We start from the raw sequence: 21,649 nt of genomic DNA, 5'->3' as shown, positions 1-21,649 counted from the left end.
CAAACTGGAGAGAGATGTACTGACAGGAAATTGAAAAATCCTCAGTGTGGTAATTCCTCATTTATCCACGTGTTTAGGGAATGAGGTGTTCCACAGAAATAAGTTTCCTAAGGAAATGCAACCTGCCCTCTGTTCATGATGCAGAATTTCTTAAAAATTGTGCCTGTTACTGAGAAAACTCTTAAGGTGAAGTGCACACTTTCTTTAAAAACCAAGGCATGCTTTTAAACATCAGCTTAGTCTTTACTGATGCAGAGACATCATGGCAGCCCAAACTTGCTAGGTTGTACAACCTATGAGGGGACTCCTGGCTCCACCCTTGTCGACAAACCTCGCATGCTTGCTCTTCTCCTCTGTGACTTTCTGCTTTAGAATTGTAAGCAACCTGAAAACTGTGAGCCAACCGTATTACAGGTTTGTGTTAGAACTAATCATCTCGAAATGTGTAAATGATAGGATTCCATGCAAGGTACTCTCATACCAGAATCACTGCTGCCCTTTCCATTGTGAACCTAATCTCCATGGTGAGCATCGTTCTGTACGGTTCATTTTGTTGGCTATCTGATCCCAAGGTAACTAAAGGGACAGTCCGCGTGGAATCTAGTAGCAGACTGTGGTAGATGACATATACTGACCAATAAACTGACCTCAGGGGAAAGAAGTGCTGCCCTTTTCACTGAGAACAGTCCTAACCCCGGGAAATCTTCCTGTCATCGCTATGCGATGGCTGTTGTCAGTCCACATAGAACTCCGCCATCTTTTCCGGGTCTCAGAATGAACACCGAAGAGACACTCTTGAGATGTATGTTAATACTGTTAACTCTTCACTTGTGAGCTCTCGTTTCCTCAGTAGGTCTTTCTAGAACTGATTAGAAAGTGCTGTGCTAAAAACTGACTATTTAGAGGCTGGGGAGAGAGCTCAGTGAGTAACCGCGACTGCTTCTTAAGCATAAGGACCGCTGTTCAGATCACATAAAAAGTCGAGATTGGCCGAATATGCTTGTAACCCCAATATGGCGGGGAGCATCACTGGGGCTTGATGGCCATCCAGATTCAGTGAGGGACCCTGAGGGACCCTGTCTTAAAGAATGGTGCCGAGAGCAGTGCAGCAGGACAATGGATGTCATTCTTGGGTCTACACACACACACACACAGAGAGAGATGAATAAATACCCTGTATGCACACAAATACACACAGACCACTTACTTACAAAATACATAGTTTGGTAGTGGGGCACCTTCATATTCAGGGTTCAGTTCAATCCTCAGTACAAAAAGGGGGGCAGCTACTTACGTATGCCATGTGGTGATTGATCCTCAATAAATCACTAATCATTGAACTATGGCCACGAAGCTGCTTTCATGGGTAAAGTTTACTGAGACCCAGGCGTTTGCTGTCTATAACTACTTTCATGGTTCAACAGTAGAGTTAAGTGTTTGAAGCAGACACCACATGGTCCATGAAGCCAAAGACTATGGAACCAGAGACAAAGCACTCGACAGCTTATGCCCCAGATGCTATCCAGATGGAAGTGTGGCATCTTTGTTTTGTGTCTGTATAAGACATTCTACGCTCCTACATGAGACCAGTTGTTCCCTGGACTCTGTTTTACAAAAGAGGCTGCCAGCAGTGCCTTGATGGCACTGTGCAGTGTGGCGCTGTGGAGACTCAGAAAACGATATCCTACGATATGGGGCTTTGGTTCGCTGAGATCTTGAACTAAGGAGCATTTGACAGGCCTCTCCCTAACCTTCTCTGGCCTCTTGACCCCAGGTCTCCTTTGTTTTTTTTTTTTTTTTTTCTCAAAGCAGGCCTTAAAAATTAGGACTTTGATCCACTAAGGCAGCATAGAAACTAAAATCCCCCTCCTCCAAACCCAGGCATAATACCTTGAAATTGTATTCAGAGCCTCCCCTCCTTCCTGTTTTGAGCTGAGTGGTCACAACATTTTCCCTGACCTATATTGCCTGATCACCACTCATAAGACCCTCGTTCTAGCAGGGGTCCTTCTTACACCCAGGAAGAAGGGACGGGTAACAAAGAGGAAATAGCATTGCAGACAAGCCTGGCTGGCTTCCCTTATCATCCATTAGGTCATGGACTTCAGTCCACTCATGTTTTTCACAACTCTCAATTTTTCATCAAATCCAAGAATAAAAGAATTGATTCCCCTTGACACTCAGATCTCCATTTCTGAAGGCTCCGATGCCTAAAACGCTGATTTTAAGTGTTGTGAAGGGCTAGAGAAATGGCTTAGCAGTTAAGAGAACTTCCTGTTCTTCTAGAGGACTCGGGCTTTGCTCCTTGCATTCACCAATTCACCATGGGTGACACACAGTCATCTCTAACTCCCAAGGGACAAGGGATCCAATACCCGCTTCTGGCCTCTGAGGACACTATTCTCTCTCTCTCTCTCTCTCTCTCTCTCTCTCTCTCTCTCTCTCTCTCTCTCTGTCTCTCTCTCTCTCTCTCTCTCTCTCTCTCTCACATACACACACACACACACACATCATCATCATCACAATAATAATAATAAAGTGTTTCAAAGTAGACATTATGCTGTTGTGTTGTTAATCAGTTCTTAGTTGTAGGATCCTCAGATAGGTAAGGAAAGTTAAAAAAAAAAAGAAAAGAAAAGAAAAGAAAAGAAAAGAAAAGAAAAGAAAAGAAAAAAAGCTTTCTGCCCAGGACCCCGATCTCTCAGACATGTTGTAGAAAGAGCACCCTGAGGTTGAAGCATCCGGATGAGGTGTCACCAGCTTGTCCTCACACTTCCTTGTGTTTGCTATCTAAAGTTGAAAAGGTTTCCGTTGTCCTGTAGGGAAGCTAATGTCTCGACGCTGCATTCCACAGGAATCACAGATATAGGCGAAGTCTCCCAGTTTCTGACTGAGGGAATCATCATGAAAGACTTCAGTCACCCCAATGTTCTCTCACTCTTGGGGATCTGCCTCCGGAGTGAAGGGTCCCCACTAGTGGTTCTACCATATATGAAACATGGAGATCTTCGAAATTTCATTAGGAACGAGACTCATGTAAGTACTCTGCTAAGTTTATGAATTGACAAACCAATGTCAGCCAGCTACTCCTTAAATATATTGTTTCAATTTTGGCAGATGAGATAGGATTTGCTATACTTCAGGCTAACCTGGTACTTACTCTGTAGCCCAGGCTAGTCTCACATTCTCTGCAGTCCACCTCCCTCAGCCTCTTGAGTACCGACATTGCAGGTCACATGACACCACACTTGGCTTTCCTTCCTTTTTTAAGATTTTATCTTTATTTTATGCATGTGTTTACCTATATGTATCCCTGATACCTAGTACTCTAAGAGGACATCATATCTCCTGGAACTATCATTACAGACAGTTATGAGTCCGCCACCATGTGCGTGCTGAGAAACAAATCCAGGTCCTCTGCAAGAGCAGCAAATGCTCATCACTGAGCCCTCTTTCCAGCCCATTTGTTTGTTTGTTCACGTGTTTCTTTGTTTATTTGGTGTGTTTTAGTGTATGCATATGCAGCTATGGAGACACATAAACAGGCCAAAGACTGGCATTGCGTGTCTCCCTCAATTCTTTCTCTACCTTAGGTTTTGAGACAAGGGTCTCTCACCGAACCTAGAGTTCACCATTTTGTCTAAATCAGCAGGTTAGTGAGCCCCAAGGATCTGCCTGTCTCTGCTCCCTGCTCTGGGTTACAGATGCACCTGGCTTTTACATAGGTGCTGGGATCTGAACTCAGGTTCTCCTGCTTGTGAAGCAAGCACTTTACCCACTGAACCCTCATCTCATCCCCAACACAAGCGTTTGAGTCTCATAAAAAGTTGCTTGCCAATGCAGCCTAGGCTACAGAGCTACATGCTGCCTTGGAAGGAGGAATATGTCATTAATAATCCTTATATTGATCACATATTGAAATAATATTTTAGAAAATTTGGGTTAAAATATATTATGGTATGTTTCATCTATTTTTATTTAAAGTATGGGTGTATAATACTTTATATTATATTGAATGGTGTTGAACTAGACAATGAACAAATCATCAGTGTAAATATGTGTGTTCATATACACTAGCTCACGGGGTAGGAGTTTTGTGCATTTTGCTCACTCCTGTGGCTCCAGGGCTCAGCACATAGGCTCTTAGTAAATGTTACTTGAATAAGTGAGCTCAAAGTTGCAAAAGAGAACCAAGGCCCATGTGGCCATGAATTTTCTTTATGACCCTTTAACTGGGCCATAACGTTGAGCAAGCTTTGGGGTCCAGGGTGAGGCGCATGGACTGAAGAGCTCCAAGAACTGAGCTGACGTCATAGCCACAGGCTTGGCCTTGCTGCCCAGGTCCCTGTGGGAGTCAACCAAGTAGCTTTGCTCTTCATCAAAAATGACTTTATAAACACTAAGCCAAATGAGCCCTGGGACTATAAAGAGTTACTTTCTGTTCATCCAAAAGAATAGAGCACCCCAGACTGCCAGTTCTTTGCAGGTAGTGAAACGGACATTGTAAAGGTCTCACTTGAACTCTCCTCTCTCTGATGCGGCTGACAGTTTAGATGAGCTACCATCTCGGCAGCACTGTTCTTTCAGGATGTGGGAGAGATGCCCTACTGTCCATTCCAGAATCGGAGCTGGCCTCTCAAAACCCAGAGAGTGGCTACTGGCCCCTCACACATATGTCTTGAGGAGATGTCTAAGCCACAAGATGTGGCCTGCCCTCGGGCTGTGTGTATAACAGGAACTTCAGCCTTCAGTCTGAGTTCCTGTTGGAATCTTATGCTCACAAGCTCCATGATGGCTGCTGAAGCAGAGACGGCCTTTTGCAGGTAGTGAACTATCTGCACTGAGAAGCAAACTATCATTTCAACGGGAGCTGCCTCCTGATCAATTTGTCTCATCACACACGCTGAATAATAAAACCTACATTTTGAAACATCTGCATTTTCCCACCCGGAAAGCAGAACCTGTAACACCTTCCAAACAGAGTGTGTATGAAATAACAAAATATCTTTATTTAAAAAAAAAAACCTAGTCTCACACTTTGTATACAGTACTAGTTAACAAATAGTTATGCCTCTCCATGGAGCATGAGTTATTATTTGAGACAAGATAAGTCATATAAACATTACAGTATTCTCAGAACACTGTTAGGACATCGAGTGCTTAGTTTATGCTTTCCCAACTCTCTTTGATTGCAGAACCCAACTGTCAAAGATCTTATAGGATTTGGTCTCCAAGTAGCCAAAGGCATGAAATATCTTGCCAGCAAAAAGTTTGTCCACAGAGACTTAGCTGCGAGAAACTGCATGTAAGTATGAAAATATCACCATGCACAAAGTACAAATGAAGTGTTTGTTTCTCACTACTCAGTGCTAGTAAGGATGTTCCTTTTCTCTCTGGAGCAAAGTCTGAATATCCTTGACGATTTTGAGTAGATGTGTAAGCCCCTGCTGGGGATGTGGGAGAGGTTTTTAGTTTTATCAAACAAAGCATTTAAAAGGTTGCTCCACGGGGGCTCTCCAGCAGCTGCTCCTTCCTTCAGCCTTCCTGGGCGCTTCCCACCAGCAGTCTCCAGTGTTGTGGTTTCACACTGTATTAGCGATGGGGAGAGGGAATTTGATCTCCAGCCTTAGACAGCGAAAAAGAAAAACTGGTAACAGGAATACCAAGGCAGTGCAGCTCCCAGCAGCAGACTTGCAGCCAGCCTGCAGACGCCTTACCAAAGATGGTATTTGGAGACGAATATACAAAGAACTTTTATTTGTGTCTGGCTGCCTGGCTGTGTAACAACAACAGTCAACAGTTTATAATTGGATCTCTGCTTTGCCTTGCAGAGCGCTGATTCATGGCTCCTGGTACGTGTGAATGAGAAAGCTATGCTATTAATTTTCTACCTAGATTTCGGTCAGGGGAACATCATAGAACTGCATTAAACAAGGGCTGCACAGTTTTAGATAGCAGAAGACTTTTTTTGTTTGTTTGGTTTTTTAACATGACAGCTTCGTTAGGCACTTAGCCTTCTGTCTCATTGCCTCACTGATGGCACATAGGAGTTGTATGTGCTCGCTAGCGTGTTTGAGAACAAAAGAGGGCCAAGTAGCAGTACCATGGCCTGTTCATTCCAAGGAACGTATTGTCGGTGAGATGACCAGGGAAGACTAGTGATGCGGGGGACTGCATTGGGTAGCCTGATGCCCTAGTTATGTTGCAGCCATGGAAAGCTAGGTGGAAGGCAGTTTTCCCTTTTCCCCAGACCTACATTAGAGCAAAATGCCATGTCATTCATGATATCGCTCTCTGGCCGGTGGAATCTGTATGGTAAATGTCAACCTTTTTTACTGAGGAGATCCACCGTAATTTAGTGTTAGTCAATAGGCCAGAGGAAATTGTAGATCTCTAATACCGAAGCCACCTTTCTGAAATCTATAGACATTCAGCACTGTTGTAAATTATTCTACTTCAGTCCGTAATTGATTTTTCTGCTGTAGGTTGGATGAAAAGTTCACCGTCAAGGTTGCCGACTTCGGTCTTGCCAGAGACGTGTACGACAAAGAGTACTATAGTGTTCACAACAAGACAGGGGCCAAGCTGCCAGTGAAGTGGATGGCCTTAGAGAGCCTGCAAACGCAGAAGTTTACCACCAAATCAGACGTGGTAATGTATTCGCCATCCCTAAATTTCTCTTCCTTGACTTTCATTTCCATAGTTCTGTGGTAACATAATTTTTTTAAAAATTCTCCAGGCAGTGTTGGCGCACACCTTTAATCCCAGCACTCAGGAGGCAGAGGCAGACAGATCTCTATGAATTCAAGGTCAGCCTGGTCCACAAAGTGAGTTCCAGGATAGCCAGACCTGTTTGACAGAGAAACACTGTCTAAAAAAATAAACAAAAACAAAAAACCAACAACAATAAAAATTCAACACCACTACTTGCAGGGTATCTTCATTTATAGAACTGGAGTTGACCGTCCAGTAGGTACCCAACTTATTCATAAATTATCTTGTTTATTCGAAAATATTTGTAGCCGGGTGGTGGTGGCGCACGCCTTTAATCCCAGCACTCAGGAGGCAGAGGCAGGTGGATCTCTGTGAGTTTGAGACCAGCCTGGTCTACAAGAGCTAGTTCCACGACAGGAATCAAAAGCTACGGAGAAACCCTGTCTCGAAAAATAAAAAAAAAAGAAAAAGAAAGAAAGAAAGAAAGAAAGAAAGAAAGAAAGAAAGAAAGAGAAAATATTTGTAGAGCGTAGCACCACACTGAGCTATGTGCATAACCCTAATAACCTCTCAGAGGTCCCATCTCCAAACATCATCACACACAGAAATCTAGGCTACTAATATTTTTATGAGAGTCCAAAAGAAATTATTTGAAAGAATCAACACACAAAATTGAGGAGAGAGGCAGAGAAAATGAAGACCACAAAGGAGAGACTAACACAGAAGCCAGAGGAAGAAAAAACATCAAAAGAGATATGGGGTTGGGAAGCAAGTTCACTGCTTCTCTCTGGAGCAAAAGGGCCTTGGCTTTGGCCTCTTTGGATCTGAGTGGTTTGAAAGTCTCGGGCACGCACAGAGCGTGAGCGCTGCGTGAAACCCAGAGTGTGCTCGCTGTTCTACTCACACGCAGCAAGTCAGGACGAGTGTGACGTTTAGGCAGAAAAACATCTAAAGTCTTACCCTTAAGGATACAACGATAAATCTGTGCTGCCACTACACAAGACATCCGGGAAATGTTCCCGCAGGATGTGACCTTCAAAAGAGAAGGCTGGTAGCTGCTGACAGACGACAGGAGACAGGGACTGATGGTACTAGTGAGAAATAGCTCACTACATTGTCAGCTAGAGGAGGGGGTGGACTCAGTGGTCATCTAGTTTCTGATCCTCTAAGGAAGAGGAAGCATTGACAGTAACGTGAGGTGACTAGCAGTTCGTTATCAATATGTATGTCCCAAGTCATGGCAGTGTAAGGAGAATTCTGGCAACACAAGATCTATAGAGGAGGAGAATGTGGTAGCGCATGGTAGAAGTTAACGCCTGAGATTTTGACACCGAAAGACTGTAAAGAAACGGATGCTAGAGATGCTGGAACAACGGTGGATGCCTGAAGAGAGAGCTTAGCTATCCTTAGAGAACATGTCGTTCATTCAGATGTGACTGCCAGTAAACCTACACAAGAGAGAGCCAGTGTTAACAAGTCAATAGCAAGGAGACAAGATGAAAGAGCACAGTTTTAAAAATAGACACAGTATCTGGATGGGCATTACACCAGACACATGTGTGACTAACTAGCTAATAAGCACGTGAAGAGAAAACCTGCCCACACAGAGATATGTATGAATGGCTGCAGTAGGATTATTTATAATAGCTCCAAATTAGAAACATCCCTAATATTCATCACCTGAAGGATGGCTAAGTGAAATGCGATGGATTTTGTGCTGGGGAGATGCCCCAGACAGTAAAGCCCTTGTTGTGCGGGCTTGAGAACCTGCTTAGTTCCTAACACCCACATAAAAGCTGGGCAAGGCAGTACACACCTGCAGTTCCAGCCCTGAGGAGCCAGGGATGGAGAAGATCCCTGGGACTTGCCGTCAGCCTAGTCTACTCAGGTTGGTGTGCTCCAGGTTCAGTGAAAATTCCTGCCTCAAAAATCTGAGGGTGATGGGGCTTAGAGAGGTGGCTTAGCCAGTTATCAGTATCCATATAACAGCTAACAACCTTCTGTCAATCTAGTTTCAGGGGGTCCACCACCTTCTTCTGGCCTCTGTGGGCACCAGGAATACAGACTTGATATATGCATAAATGCGGGCAAAATACCCAAACATGTAAAATAAAAATAAGGTGTAGAAGAGTGAAGGAAAATACCCAGCATAGACCTTGGCCTCTGTGCTCCACACATATGCACATGAACTCACATATGTACACACATACCCACATAAGAACCCCCCCAACACACACACAGAGTGATACGCCTATATAATACAACACCATTTGGCAGTATACAGGAATGGCTGACATGCTGCTTGCAGATCAAACTCCCAAAATTATGTCAAGTGAAGGAACGCAGACTTGAAAGATAAAAAGTTCAATGACTTCATGTGTAGGACATTTCTAGAAAGCAGTAGAAATATAAATAGAGGAGATCATCGGTTGCCTGTGGCTGAAAATGGGGGTGGAGGCTGATGACAAGTGAGCATGAGGGAACTTTCTGGGGTTCCAACTGAGCTAAAATCGAATGGCAATGGTATCGATAACCCAGCTGAATTTTCCCAGTATCATTGACTAAATCCTGATAATCAGGGAATTCTAAAATCTATAAGTAGACATCATCAAGAAAAGGCCTCTCCCAAAGACCACAAAAAAAACTAAAACTTTAAAAGAAACTGCGGAGTATCAGCGCAGTTTCTCCCCCTCTCCCTGAAAGACACTATGATATTGTGACAGGTAGGCCACAGTATTAACACGGTTTCTCCCCCATCCCTGAAAGACACTAGGATACTGTGACATGCAGGCCACATGCAATGCGGCTTTGATAAACAAATGCTGATTGCGTAGAATAATCTGAGTAGGGTTTCACCTCAAAGGCAACATATAGTTTGGAACGTCGACATGGACGTTTCCAAAAGCATGAAGTAAGTTGAACGTATGTGGAGTCCAACAAGCAAACACTTGCCTGTGTATCGACAGGCTCTGTTTTTAGCCAATGACCAGGTAGAATTTGGCCTCACCAAATACTCTAATGTGCATTCGAGTGAGCTCGAAGACAGTTCCCATGAGATTACTCAAGCCCAGCCTGCACCATCCAATGGCTCTCATTTTACGCATCACTAAAGTCTGCGTTCTCACTTGATCAGGCGCAGGCTTTTCTTGGCCCTCTCTCAGAAGATATTACCCAGGGTCACTCAGCCCTTCCTCGGAGTGCCCACTTCCCTTGGTTTCTAGACACTGCACCTCCTGGTTTTCTTCCTGCTTCTTGGTTGTAGCATCTTTATTTCTTACTGTCTTTATTCTTCCTTCCTGTCTTCCTTCACGCTCCTCCTGTATGTAGCTTTCCCTCAGGATCATCTCAGGGATCAAATGCCCTCGGCGTTGAGATTATTCTGTCGACCCTGCCTGGAGGTCATCATCAGCATCAGGACTTTCTGATACTCAAAATTAAATTCTTTCCTCCTCTGGCAAGTCTTCAACTCAGTTTCTATCAATGATATTACCATTTTGCAAGTATCTACCACACATTCTTTTCTGTGGCCCTTCTTAGGTCTTCAAGTTTTGACAAATGGAGATAATTGTGTCACCGCTGCCACCACAATCTGGGTAGAGAACAGTCTGTCACCTACAAATGTTCTTGTGCCATTTTATAGTTGGCCTCTCCCAGGACCTGGGAATCACTAACTTGTCTCTACAGTATTTTTTCCTGGAGTGTTATGTATACAGAATCATAATCAGTAGCCTTCGGAGAATGCCAACTTCACTCAGAACAAGGCATTGAGAACATACATATTGCTCTATTGGTAGTTTTGATGGGTCAGATCAACATTCAGGTTTATTTTTTACTGGGTTAAAAACACATGAAATTTACCATTTTATCCACATTTAAGCATCTACTGCAGTAGTGTTAACTGTGACACCTTTGATATGACAGATCTCGAGAACTTTTTTCTCCCATCAAAACCGAAACATTGTTAACTGAACAAAAATTTTCCTTTTCATTTTCTTCCAGCTCCTGGTTACCCTTCTACCTTTGTCTTTAAAACAAAATACCTCCTAGAAGCAAAGTTATAAAACATTTGTCCTTTTATTGACTGGCCTTGTTTCACTTAATGTGATGTTCTCAAGGTTTAGCCACACTGTAGCATATGACAAAGGCTTCTTTCTTTTCTCAAACTGAGTGAAATTCTATTGTGCATATAATAGAACAGTCTATTAGTAGACATTTGGGTTTCTTACCCCTCTTGACTGCTGTGAGTCATGCTACAACAAACTGCAGTAAACCAGTTGTTTTATCTTTTTAGTTGTGCTAGAAATATACCCAGAAGTGGAGATTTATGAACCATCCAGTAGTTCTATTTTCTTTCTCTTTTTTTCAGTACTATATTCTATAGAAAGTAGTTTGTCCTTCTGAGTAGTGGATTATTGTATAGATATACTAAGTTTAATCTGTTCACTCATCATCTGAAGCATTATATGTTTAGGCAGGTACCAACACATAATTATAATTGCCAATGCACTTGCTAAAAAGTTTTGTGTGAGTATATTTGTTTGTTTTAGATATTTAGGAGTAGTACTCCTACATATTCAAGTTTGTAAGAAAGTGCAAATGTTTTAGAGAGTGGCTGCTTGATTTCATTTCCCCACTGGTGATCTCAGTGGGTTCCAGCCACTCAGCATCCTCACCTGCCTGCGCTAGGCATTGTCACATTTGGGGAGGTTAAGTCAATCTAGTAAAGTTGTGTTTCCTTTTTTATCTGAATTTCTCTGATGAATACCAGTATTGAGCATATTCGTGTGCCTGGCGTCATCCTTGCATCTTTTTTGGTGACGTGTCTAATCAAGCCTTACCCCCTTTTATTTTGAGTTGTTTGAGTCGTGTCTGTCTTCCGGGTATAGGTGTGCCTTCAGACAAGTGTTTTTGTTGTAGTCTAGTACAGTGCTTTTATGTAAGCTCTGACCTCTAACTCCTGTTCCTTGAATTCTCCAACTTCCTTCTGATGCCCTTGCTTAAGGTCTATTTTGCTTAAGAATCTCTCTTCTCCATTCTACTCCCTCTCCATTTTGGATCCTGGGTCTGATGGCCTCTTACAACTCTGACTTCCTTGACCGTACAGCAACTATAAAGGTTATTGCCATTGTAAGGATCAAATCCCATTCTAAGGATTAAAAAAAGTAATAATTTGGGGAGGAGATGATGCTAACACGTGCTATACTATATGACAGACACTCTTCCGCCATCAACTTGCAGTCAAGCTCCACAGGCTTCCATGACTCTTATCCTGAAGTACCCTTCCCTGTTCTTATTCAGAGTCCTCCATTTGAGGATTTGTGAGCCAGCTTCCCCAGCTTCAACCCCACCCCACCCTTGGACAGGATCTCATTCACGTTTCCCAGGCTAGTCTCAAACTCGCAATAGAGATGAAGATGACCTTGAACTTCTGATTCTCTTGCTTCCACCCCTGGGTGCTAGAATTATAGGCATACTCCACCATGCCTGATTTCATATATGCTGGGAGTGGAACCCGGGGCTTCATGCATGCTAGAAAAGGGCTCTGCCAACTGAGCTACAGCACCAACGCCAAGATTCTCCTTTAGCCTTAAGCATTTTTGTGGTCACAGTCTCCAGGCACACAGATCAGTCTTGTCGCCTCAGTTCCAGTTTAGCACATCTTCATCATTGAAAACCTTCCTGTCCTATCTTAACCTTCACTCACATCCCCTACTCCACAGAGCCAGCAATGTGACTTCCAGTATAGAAATTTAATAAAACAAATATCTGGGGCTTTTTGGGGGGGGGAAGATAGGGGGCTCGAAACAGGGTCTCTAGCAGTTAACACTGGCCTTGAGCCCATTATTATTCTGCCCCAGCTTCCTGCATCCAGGATTGGAGATGTCTGCCACCATCCCCAGCTTCATGCATATACTCTTGCTGCTGCACCACCCCATCCAGAAGTCTGATGTCATGAACCCCTGAGACAAATGTTGCCAGTTCCATGGGACCCGTTTTCCTTCACTCTTCCCATATCTTTGTGGGTGCCCTTTGACTTTTCACCACGGTTGTACCTCTTTTCTATCATCAGTCTATCTTACAGTCATGTTCTGATTGCACAATGCTGTGAGCACTGTTTGTCAGTCTGGGACCTATCTAGTAGCTTGGACAGTAACCTCCTTGCACAAGATCAAAGGTCAATAGGTTCCTGTTCCCTGGACTTAAATTTTAACTCAAAGTCTAGAGCTTAAGCATTGACACCATAACTTGCAAGAATAAGATTTGCATGAAAACTTTGATCTTGAGAGATTGAGTTGACAGTGAAATTACCTAGCTCCCTCCTTGGGTAGGTCATATTCTCCACTTTAATCAAAGCATCCAATGATCTTAATGATTCTTGAATCAAATAAGATGGCTCATATTTATAACCCAACTATCAGGAAGCAGAGGTGGGAAGACTACTGCCAATTCAAAACCAAATTGGGCTACAATGTGAGACAGTATCCCCATTCCTACGAAAGAGGGACAGGGGAGCTCTTAAGGGCTGGCAAGGGAGTTTGGTAGGTAGAGGTGCTTGCACACAGGCCTGATGACCTCAGTCTGCTCCCCATCCTGATCTCACAAGGTTGTAGTTGAGACCTGATTCCTGAGAGTTATTCTCTGACCGCCACATGCTTGCTATGGCATGTGTGCACTTGCACACACTCACACACACACAAAACACACACACTTTTAGTTTAAGAAAAAAGGAGTAGTGACTAGAGAGATGACTCAGTTATAAAGAACACCTACCACCCTTCCAGAAGACCTAAGTTCAATTCCCAGTATCCACACTGGGCAGCTCACAACTGCCTGTAATCCAGCTCCAGAGAATCCAACACTGTCTTCTAGCCTCCAAAGGAGTATAAACATGCAAAGCACATACAAGAGTCATCAACACACACAAATAAAAATAAATACACCACTTGAAAGCAGGATGGTTGGCTCTTGTACTTGGGCAAAGGTAAAGAGCCGTTAATGTGACTGCATTGCCAACTCCAACAACTAGAGAGCTGCCCTTGGAGGGGGACACTTTCCTTCTGTCTCCGGATTCAAAGCCACACATTATTCTCTTTGCTAAGTATTCGGAGCTATATTCGGTTCTAAACTCCTTCTTTCTGGAATGGATTCTCTTTCTCTAACACACACACACCAGGCTCATGCCCTGCCCATTGACTCTTTTTTTTAATTTATTTATTTCTTTATTAATTAATTAAAGAATTCTGTCTCTTCCCCACCACCGCCATTGACTCTTTTGTATAGGAGTGGCCTGAAAGCATTGCCTACCAAGAACTGGTATTCTGAGTCCCCTTCACAGGGTGACTTGCACACACTGACTTTTCTCCTTGACACATTCAGTCCATGTCTGGGGGAGAGGGGTGACATGCATGACCTGTGCTGTTCTGCATGCCTGTAAAGTTCAGTAGACACAGCAAGACCCGAGAGTCGAGAGCTCTTTAAATGTTTATGCTGGTGTGAATTCACATATGTTGGGGAATTCTTAGAATTCCCTTAACCCCGCCTTGCATCTCTGGTCTCCCCATAAAACACTGATGTAACTGTTTCGCATTAATCTGGCAATTCAGCATTTTCGGGTTTATTGAAATTAGTTTTCAGTAGAGAACTTTGTTGCCTAGCAATTTGATTAGTTATGCTTCTAATACAGATTTTTGCTTACACTAATTTAGACCTTTTCTTTTAACATTAGCATTTAGATATGGTTACATTTTCCCTTTGGGGTGTGTGTGTGTATGTGTTTGATGTGTGTGCCTATTTGAACATGTATTCTCACATGTGTGTGTGTTTGTGTGTTGTGTGTGTTTGATGTGTGTACCTATTTGAACATGTGTTCTCACGTATGTATGTTTGTGTGTTCGTGTGTGTGTGTGTATGTGCACAAGAGAGCTGCTTATGGAGGCCTGATGTTGACACTTGATGTTTTCTTCAGTCTTTCTCCCTTGGATTTACTGAAGCAGAGCCTCTTGCAGAGCCTGGAACACTCTGTTTAGCTAGTCTAACTAGCTAGTTTGTCCCAGGGATTCCCTGTCTCCACCTCGCAGGCTTTAGGATTGCAGAGAGACTTCCATGCCCGCCCATCATTTTGTGGTACTAAAGATAAGAACGCTGTCCTTAGATTCAGTTACATTTCCTGTCTCTTTAATTGTCTTTGAGTTTGGTGTTTTGCCTACGTGTGTGCCTGTATACCATATGCATGCCTAGTGTCCACAGAGGCCAGAAGAGGCTTGGATCACTAAAACTGGGGATGGCTCAGCAGCAGTAAGGAGCACTGACTCCTCTTGCAGAGGACTTGGGTTCTGTTCTGAACACCCATATCAGACAGCTCACGACCACCTATAATAGTTCCAGGGGATCTGATACCCTCCGGCCTCTATGGGCATCTGCATCCATGTGGTACACATTAGCTCACACGGGTATGCAAGCATACATAAACAAAATATTTATTCATTTTTTTAATTTCTGGGAGGCCACCTTTATTTATAAAAATCCAAAGTTCTGAGAAAACTATTGAAGGAGAAGGTAGGAACATGTTGATACTTTAACCCTACGAGAAAGAACTCAAAAATCTACTCCACTACCCACAGATTAAATCATCATGTAGACTTCACATCTTTTTTTCTGGAGACTCTTGATTACTTGTAATGTTTATCTCATCTCGTTCTGGTTTAAACAGGCCATGAAATGTACAGCACTTACTAGTCGTCTTTAGGGAAATTTTTGCGGTAAACAGCAATGGCGTTAAATATGTCAAGCCAGGATTGATTACGGAGCCCTACTGCTTTTCCCTCCGTAGCTGTGTGGTTACACTCCTCTCACCTGGCTTCTTTCGGTCTTGTTTTTTTTTTTTTTTTTTAGTGGTCCTTTGGTGTGCTTCTCTGGGAGCTCATGACCCGAGGAGCCCCTCCCTATCCGGATGTGAACACATTTGATATCACCATCTACTTGTTACAAGGCAGAAGACTCTTGCAACCGGAATACTGCCCAGATGCCTTGTAAGTAAGAGTCTCGGTGGGGTCCTCCATTGTGTCTGAAATTCGTGACATTTACAAATGCACTTGAAACTGTGTCTCTCACGGCATTTCTTTCTGAAACAGGTATGAGGTGATGCTAAAATGCTGGCACCCCAAAGCTGAAATGCGCCCATCTTTTTCTGAACTGGTCTCCAGGATATCCTCAATCTTCTCCACGTTCATCGGGGAGCACTACGTCCATGTGAACACTACTTATGTGAATGTAAAATGTGTTGCTCCATATCCTTCTCTGTTGTCGTCCCAAGACAACGCTGATGGCGAGATGGACACATGATGGACAGGAGGCCATAACCCCCATCCAACAAACAGTGCTCTAGACCTTCCCCACCAGTTCTCACTGCCTGGCCTTCGAAAGGCCACCCGATGGTTTTGTTGTTACTGTCTTGTTTCTGTTTTGCTTTTGCCAAAACTTTACTATTGAAGATCCTGGATTCTGAGGAATTTCTCATCTGACAATGCATCAGAAAAACAAGCCTGGTCCCCACTGGCTGAGGACCAAAGGCAACTACAGCTACAACAGCACTCCTGTCTCACCGGAGTTCAAAACCTCAGTTCTGGGTTGAGGTTTCATAAAGTCTTATTTTTGGTGAGGAAGTGATACAGTGGACTTTGAAGACTTCTCACAGAAAACCCAGAAGAGGGAGCCTCGTGCATGACAGATGTGGTGGCCCCAGCAGGCTGCTTGTTAAGATCTCAGTGTTTTTTAAACATATTTTGTTGTGTTGTGGTCATGGAGATTTTCCATTATTTGATGTTGTCCACCCATCAAGTGAACATTCCCTTTTAAACTTTCATATGCACATTCCTTTGGTTGCAGGAACATCCACAGACAATGTACTTATTGTCGAGATAGCATGACATGAGATGTGTTCATAAAGTATCAGGGATTTTATGGATTGTACATAGATGACCATAGGGAGATTTTTTTCAAAAACAAAACTTTGTTACAGTAAAATATCATCACTCAAATATCATATGTTTAGCCAGGAGTAGTGGACCACACCTGTAATCCCAGCGTTGGGGAAACTGAGGCAGACAGAGTACCACAAGTTCGAAACCAGCCTTGGCCACATAAGGATTGACAGGCCAGCATGGGTGAGAGTTTTAAGACCCTGTCTCAGCAAAGAAAAATTTGACTGTCTGAGAGAGATTTTGTTCCGATCTCATGAATGTGGACACATAGTTGTTTTTTTAATCTGTTTTTTAAATGACAACTCTGAAAAATAAGTAACTTGTGGTGATAAACCTTTAGAAAGGCCCCTCAGTGTGTTTTTAAAGGACAAGAAAACTGAAAGGTTCACTATTTCCAGTCATGGCTTATGTGGAGAGCAAAGAAAGGATCTATGGGCTGGAAATATTTACTCTTTCTCAGGTGGAGGCTTCTCACCTAAACAATTGGCGGCAATACTTTTGGGGAGTCTCATTCTGCGCTAGGACACATTGTAGGTTAAGCGAAAGCATATTTTCAAAACAGACAGAAAGCCACTGGACAACCTTGAATGATCAGCTCCTCTGGACAGGACTGTTGCCACGTTGTGCTCTGTGGAATTTTGTGCTTTACTACTGTCTGGTGCATGTGGCTTAGGTTCCTCTAGCTGGTTTTATCCGTGTAAACATTGAAAGTATTATATTTTTATAGAAATGTTTATTTTTAATGATGTAAGAAGATTGTCGTTAGGCCACAAAAATACTGCACTGTGAACGTTTAGGAAGAGGTATGTGAGAGTTGGATCGCCAGCGGCATGATTTTTTTTCCTACAGGGCTGTAAATTGTGATAAGGAAGTGTTCTGATTGTCAGCGCACCCCGCCCTCATTACATCATCAGGACTTGAAGCCAAGGGTTAATAGAGCAAACTGTGACATGGGTGTGGTCTGCTGAAACCCAATCGTTGGGCTTGGCTGTTGTTGCAGGAAAAATGATGGCCATCAAAAGGTCTTTGATGGTGGTGGAACATACCAGAATACATAAGGAGCTGTAGCACAGATTTATTTCAGTGCCAATATTACTGCTTCATGAGTATGAAGAGTAGTTCTAACTTACAGAGCGCTGTCAGGTGGACGGCAGAAAACGACCGTCTGCTCTGTAAAAAGAAGGAACTGTCTCTATGAGGGCAAGAAACTGAATCCACCAAGAACAGAGAGAGCTGCGGGAGACACCCATACCTGTACATACCTGTGCGAGAAGCGGCAACGTGAAAGTCACCTTTTCTATTTATGAACTTTCCTCGGGTAATGTGTCTGGACCGACTGTGCGAGTCAATCATTCTTCTAAGAATTCGACACTTGTCACTGCTTATACCTGCAGTTGAGCTGAATGGTACTTTGGATGTGAATAATTGTTCTGATAAATCATACGGTTAAAATAAAGTGACGTAACATCTTGTCTACTGTGAGTCGGCTCTAGCTAGTCATGCTTGATTACCTATCTCATTTACATAACGACAGAGGAAGCCTAAGATTGATTTCACCTGGCTCCCTGGCGCTCCTCCATAGACCGGATGCCGATTCTTTAATGCATGGGCAATAGCTACATAGCTGCATGCTTGACTCTCTGGAAGCCTCTCTTGCTCAGGTTTGTCCTGAGCTTTTAATTCCCTGCATTGTTCTGGCAACCTTTCCCCTGCTAGAGTACTTGGCTCTGTTTTAACTTGGGGCTCTTCTCCAACAAGATGAGTATCCATGGGCCAGAAGCTGTGACAAAGGAGCTGTAATGTACAGTTGATAGAAAGAGGGATACCCAAGTGGCAGCTGGGAAGAGATGCCTTTTGCCCCCCTCAAAACCCCCCTTTTGATATACACATGTGCCCACCCTTTGGGATCTTTACTTACCAGAGAAACTGCATTCAGGTTATCGCTATATTCTTGGAATGATATTTACAAAGATGAGATTTAAGCCATCTATAAATTTTGTAGCCCTTCAGGGATGTTTGATTCTTAAAAAAATAAGTCCGTACAGATGTTGACAAAATAAGATTGGAGCGCTTGTTCACAGGCAGCCTTCCAGCCAAGAGATGCAGTCTCACACAAAGCTCCTTTATTCCTGTCTTTTGAAGACATAATCCTGTCATCTTTGTACCCTTAGTATTTGGCACTTATAATTACTGAACTGACACACCAGCTCCATTTCCTGTCACCCACTCTAAACCACCCAGAAACAGTTCTTGTCTATGTATCTCCTGTGACATTTGGTGTACGCTGACACAGACAGGTGGGGTAGGGACCTTCTGAGCGGCGATTGCCTTAGTTAAGGTTTCTATTGCTGTGAAAAAACACCGTGACCAAAAGCAACTTGGGGAGGAAAGGGTTTGTTTTAGTTTATGGTTACACATTGCAATCCATCATCAAAGGGAAGTCAGGGCAGGAAGTCAACCAGTTCAGGGACCTGGAGGCAGGAACTGAAACAGAACCCAGGAGGAGTCCTGCCGACTGGATTTCTCTTCATGGCTTTCTCTGCTTGCCTTCAGATATCTTCCAGACCACCAGCCCAGGGTGGTACTGCCCATGGAGAGCTGGGTCTTCCTAAACCAACCATCAGTCAAGAAATGCACCACCGCTTCAGTCGTGTCCGCAGAGAGTCTGGAGGGGACATTTTCTCACTGGAGGCCCCTCCTTCTAAACTGGCACTAGCTTGGGCCAAGCTGACAAAGAATGCGCCAGCATAGAAAAGAATATGGACTGGGGGTTGGCTAAGTGATCAAAGTGCTTGTCACACAAGCATGAAGACTAGAGTTCGGATCCCTAGAACCCAGAGGAATGTCAGGTAAGCATGGCAGCCAGTCTCTAATTCCAGCTTCTGAAGGCAGAGATGCGGATTCCCAGCACAAGTGTTTTAGTAAGGACTGGGTAATGGAAGCCTTGCTCCCAAGTGTAATATAGGAGAGTGTGCAGGCTAGTTTTACGTCAACTTAATACAAGCCAAAGTCATCTGGGAAGAGGGAACCTAAACTGAGAAAATGCCCCCACCAGATTAGACTATGGTACATTTTCCTAATTAGTAATTGCTGTGGGTAGTCCCAAAGTACTGGGGATAATGCCATCCCTGGGCCAGGTCCTCGATGTATAAGAAAACAAGCCATGAGTCAAGTCAAGCAGCAGTAATCTTCTACAGCGTCTGCTTCAGTTCCTGCCTCCAGGTTTCCAATCCTGCTTGAGATCCCGCCCTGACTTCCTCTGAGGGTGGACTGTAATGTGAAACTGTGTACTTTTGGCACTGTTGGTCATGATGTTTTATCACAGCAATAGAAAGCCCAAGGGAGTAATGAAGGGTGATTCTCAACAGCAACCACAATACTTTACATGCAGACATGCCCATACTAAAGTACACACAGAGAAACACCACACACACATACGTAAAAATAGAAAAATAAAAATAATATTGATTTTGCATTGCTTTTGCATGTTCTGAATATTTAATTGTGGAAATTTATCTCTATCTCATGAGCAAACATCAATTATATTTTTACTCTTTGACCAACTGGGCAGATTTCATCCTTGGGAAAAAGAAAGAGATACATATCCTATAAAAAATGTATCAAATGTTCAGGTGGTGATATCTTCCCAGTTTATTTTTAAAAATAAGTTTAATAGGGCTGGAGAGATGGCTCAGTGGTTAAGAGCATTGCCTGCTCTTCCAAAGGTCCTGAGTTCATTTCCCAGCAACCACATGGTGGCTCACAACCATCTGTAATGTTGTCTGGTGCCCTCTTCTGACCTGCAGGCGTACACACAGACAGAATATTGTATACATAATAAATAAATATTTAAAAAAAATAAGAATAATATGATAACAAAGAAATTATCATTGTTTTCAACAAATAATTACCAAGCAACTTGTATGTCAGATAGTGTTAGGTGATAGGGTGGTAAAATTGTCCTTCTTGTTCCAATGAACTCAATGGATAAGACAGGCAAAGTACACAGTTGGTGAATATTACACCTTGGCTTTTTATACATCTGTCTTCAAGAAGCATCACAGTTAAACACACAAAAAGCAGTAGGCTCTTGTGCAGAGGGACAGAGCTCTCACTCAACCTACAGCCATGTATTTAACCTCCCTACACCCGACTCTTCAATAGACAGGTCCTGCTTAACTCACAACTTTGTTTCAGGACACAAAATGAGTGTGCAAAACCTGTGGTGTCACCGCCACTGAGTAACTGTGATGTTATTACGAGCTTTAGTGCAGGACAATAAAAGCCCGCGCAAGGGCAGCCTGTGGTTGGTATGGACGGACCTTAGAGGTCTTTAAAGGCAAACCTTCACTCACACTGTGCTTCTACCCATCCTTGAGCTCAGGTAGATGAGAAAGTGAGGGTACGAATGGGAAACATGACCAGTGACCGTGTGGTGGCACTTTCCATCCAGTGCCAGACCCCTGAAGGACATCAACACCCCCAACACTCCGACAGTGGCTGGTCCTCCTTTTTCTTGGTTAGATCTACAATTGACAAGAAATATGGAAAATAACAATCCGCGTAAAATTCTAGGAACGTCACACGAGGTGCCGTGATGGAGTCGGAGTCCCAGCGTTGGTGCCTACATATCATTCATGCTTTCATTTTGCTCAAGTGGGTTGTTGCTGACCACTCCGGTTCCATTCAGGCAAAGTAGCTTGTATCCCGGGTTGTTTAGGTGCGTGGTATCTGTTGGGAAGCTAAAGAATACTTCATGGACATTCTTCTCCATGCCGATGACTGGACACAGGGCTACCCAGACACGACTCAGTCTGGCACCTCAGATAATGTCATGACACAGAAAGGCATGCAGACATACCTCAAAGGGAACGACACCTACCGCTGCCTTCCCTCTTCGGATCTGACCTTTTTCTTCGGGACTATCTTAATTTGCTATCTATCACAGAAATGGA

The 21,649-nt window shown here is 43.4% G+C and overlaps 1 protein-coding gene across 4 annotated transcripts in view; it reads left to right on the top strand.

Moving 5' to 3' along the window:
- Met (MET proto-oncogene, receptor tyrosine kinase) overlaps nt 1–18,176 on the top strand; it is a 110,516-nt gene extending 92,340 nt beyond the window's left edge. For all 4 annotated transcript variants that reach the window (XM_050145881.1, XM_050145879.1, XM_050145880.1 and 1 more), the window contains 5 exons: nt 2,855–3,036; nt 5,196–5,305; nt 6,486–6,651; nt 15,607–15,743; nt 15,846–18,176. In XM_050145881.1, coding sequence (XP_050001838.1) covers nt 2,855–3,036; nt 5,196–5,305; nt 6,486–6,651; nt 15,607–15,743; nt 15,846–16,056 — 806 coding nt within the window. In that variant the 3' untranslated portion in view covers nt 16,057–18,176. The remainder of the gene's footprint in view (nt 1–2,854; nt 3,037–5,195; nt 5,306–6,485; nt 6,652–15,606; nt 15,744–15,845) is intronic.
- The last annotated feature ends 3,473 nt before the right edge of the window (nt 18,177–21,649 follow it).

Source organism: Alexandromys fortis, unplaced genomic scaffold, assembly GCF_014885135.2.
Source record: "Alexandromys fortis isolate MF-2015 unplaced genomic scaffold, M_Fortis_MF-2015_v1.1 scaffold_34, whole genome shotgun sequence".
Lineage (NCBI taxonomy): Eukaryota > Metazoa > Chordata > Mammalia > Rodentia > Cricetidae > Alexandromys > Alexandromys fortis.
The sequence above is the reverse complement of the archived record's forward strand: the minus strand, read 5'-3'. Positions and strand labels throughout refer to the sequence as shown.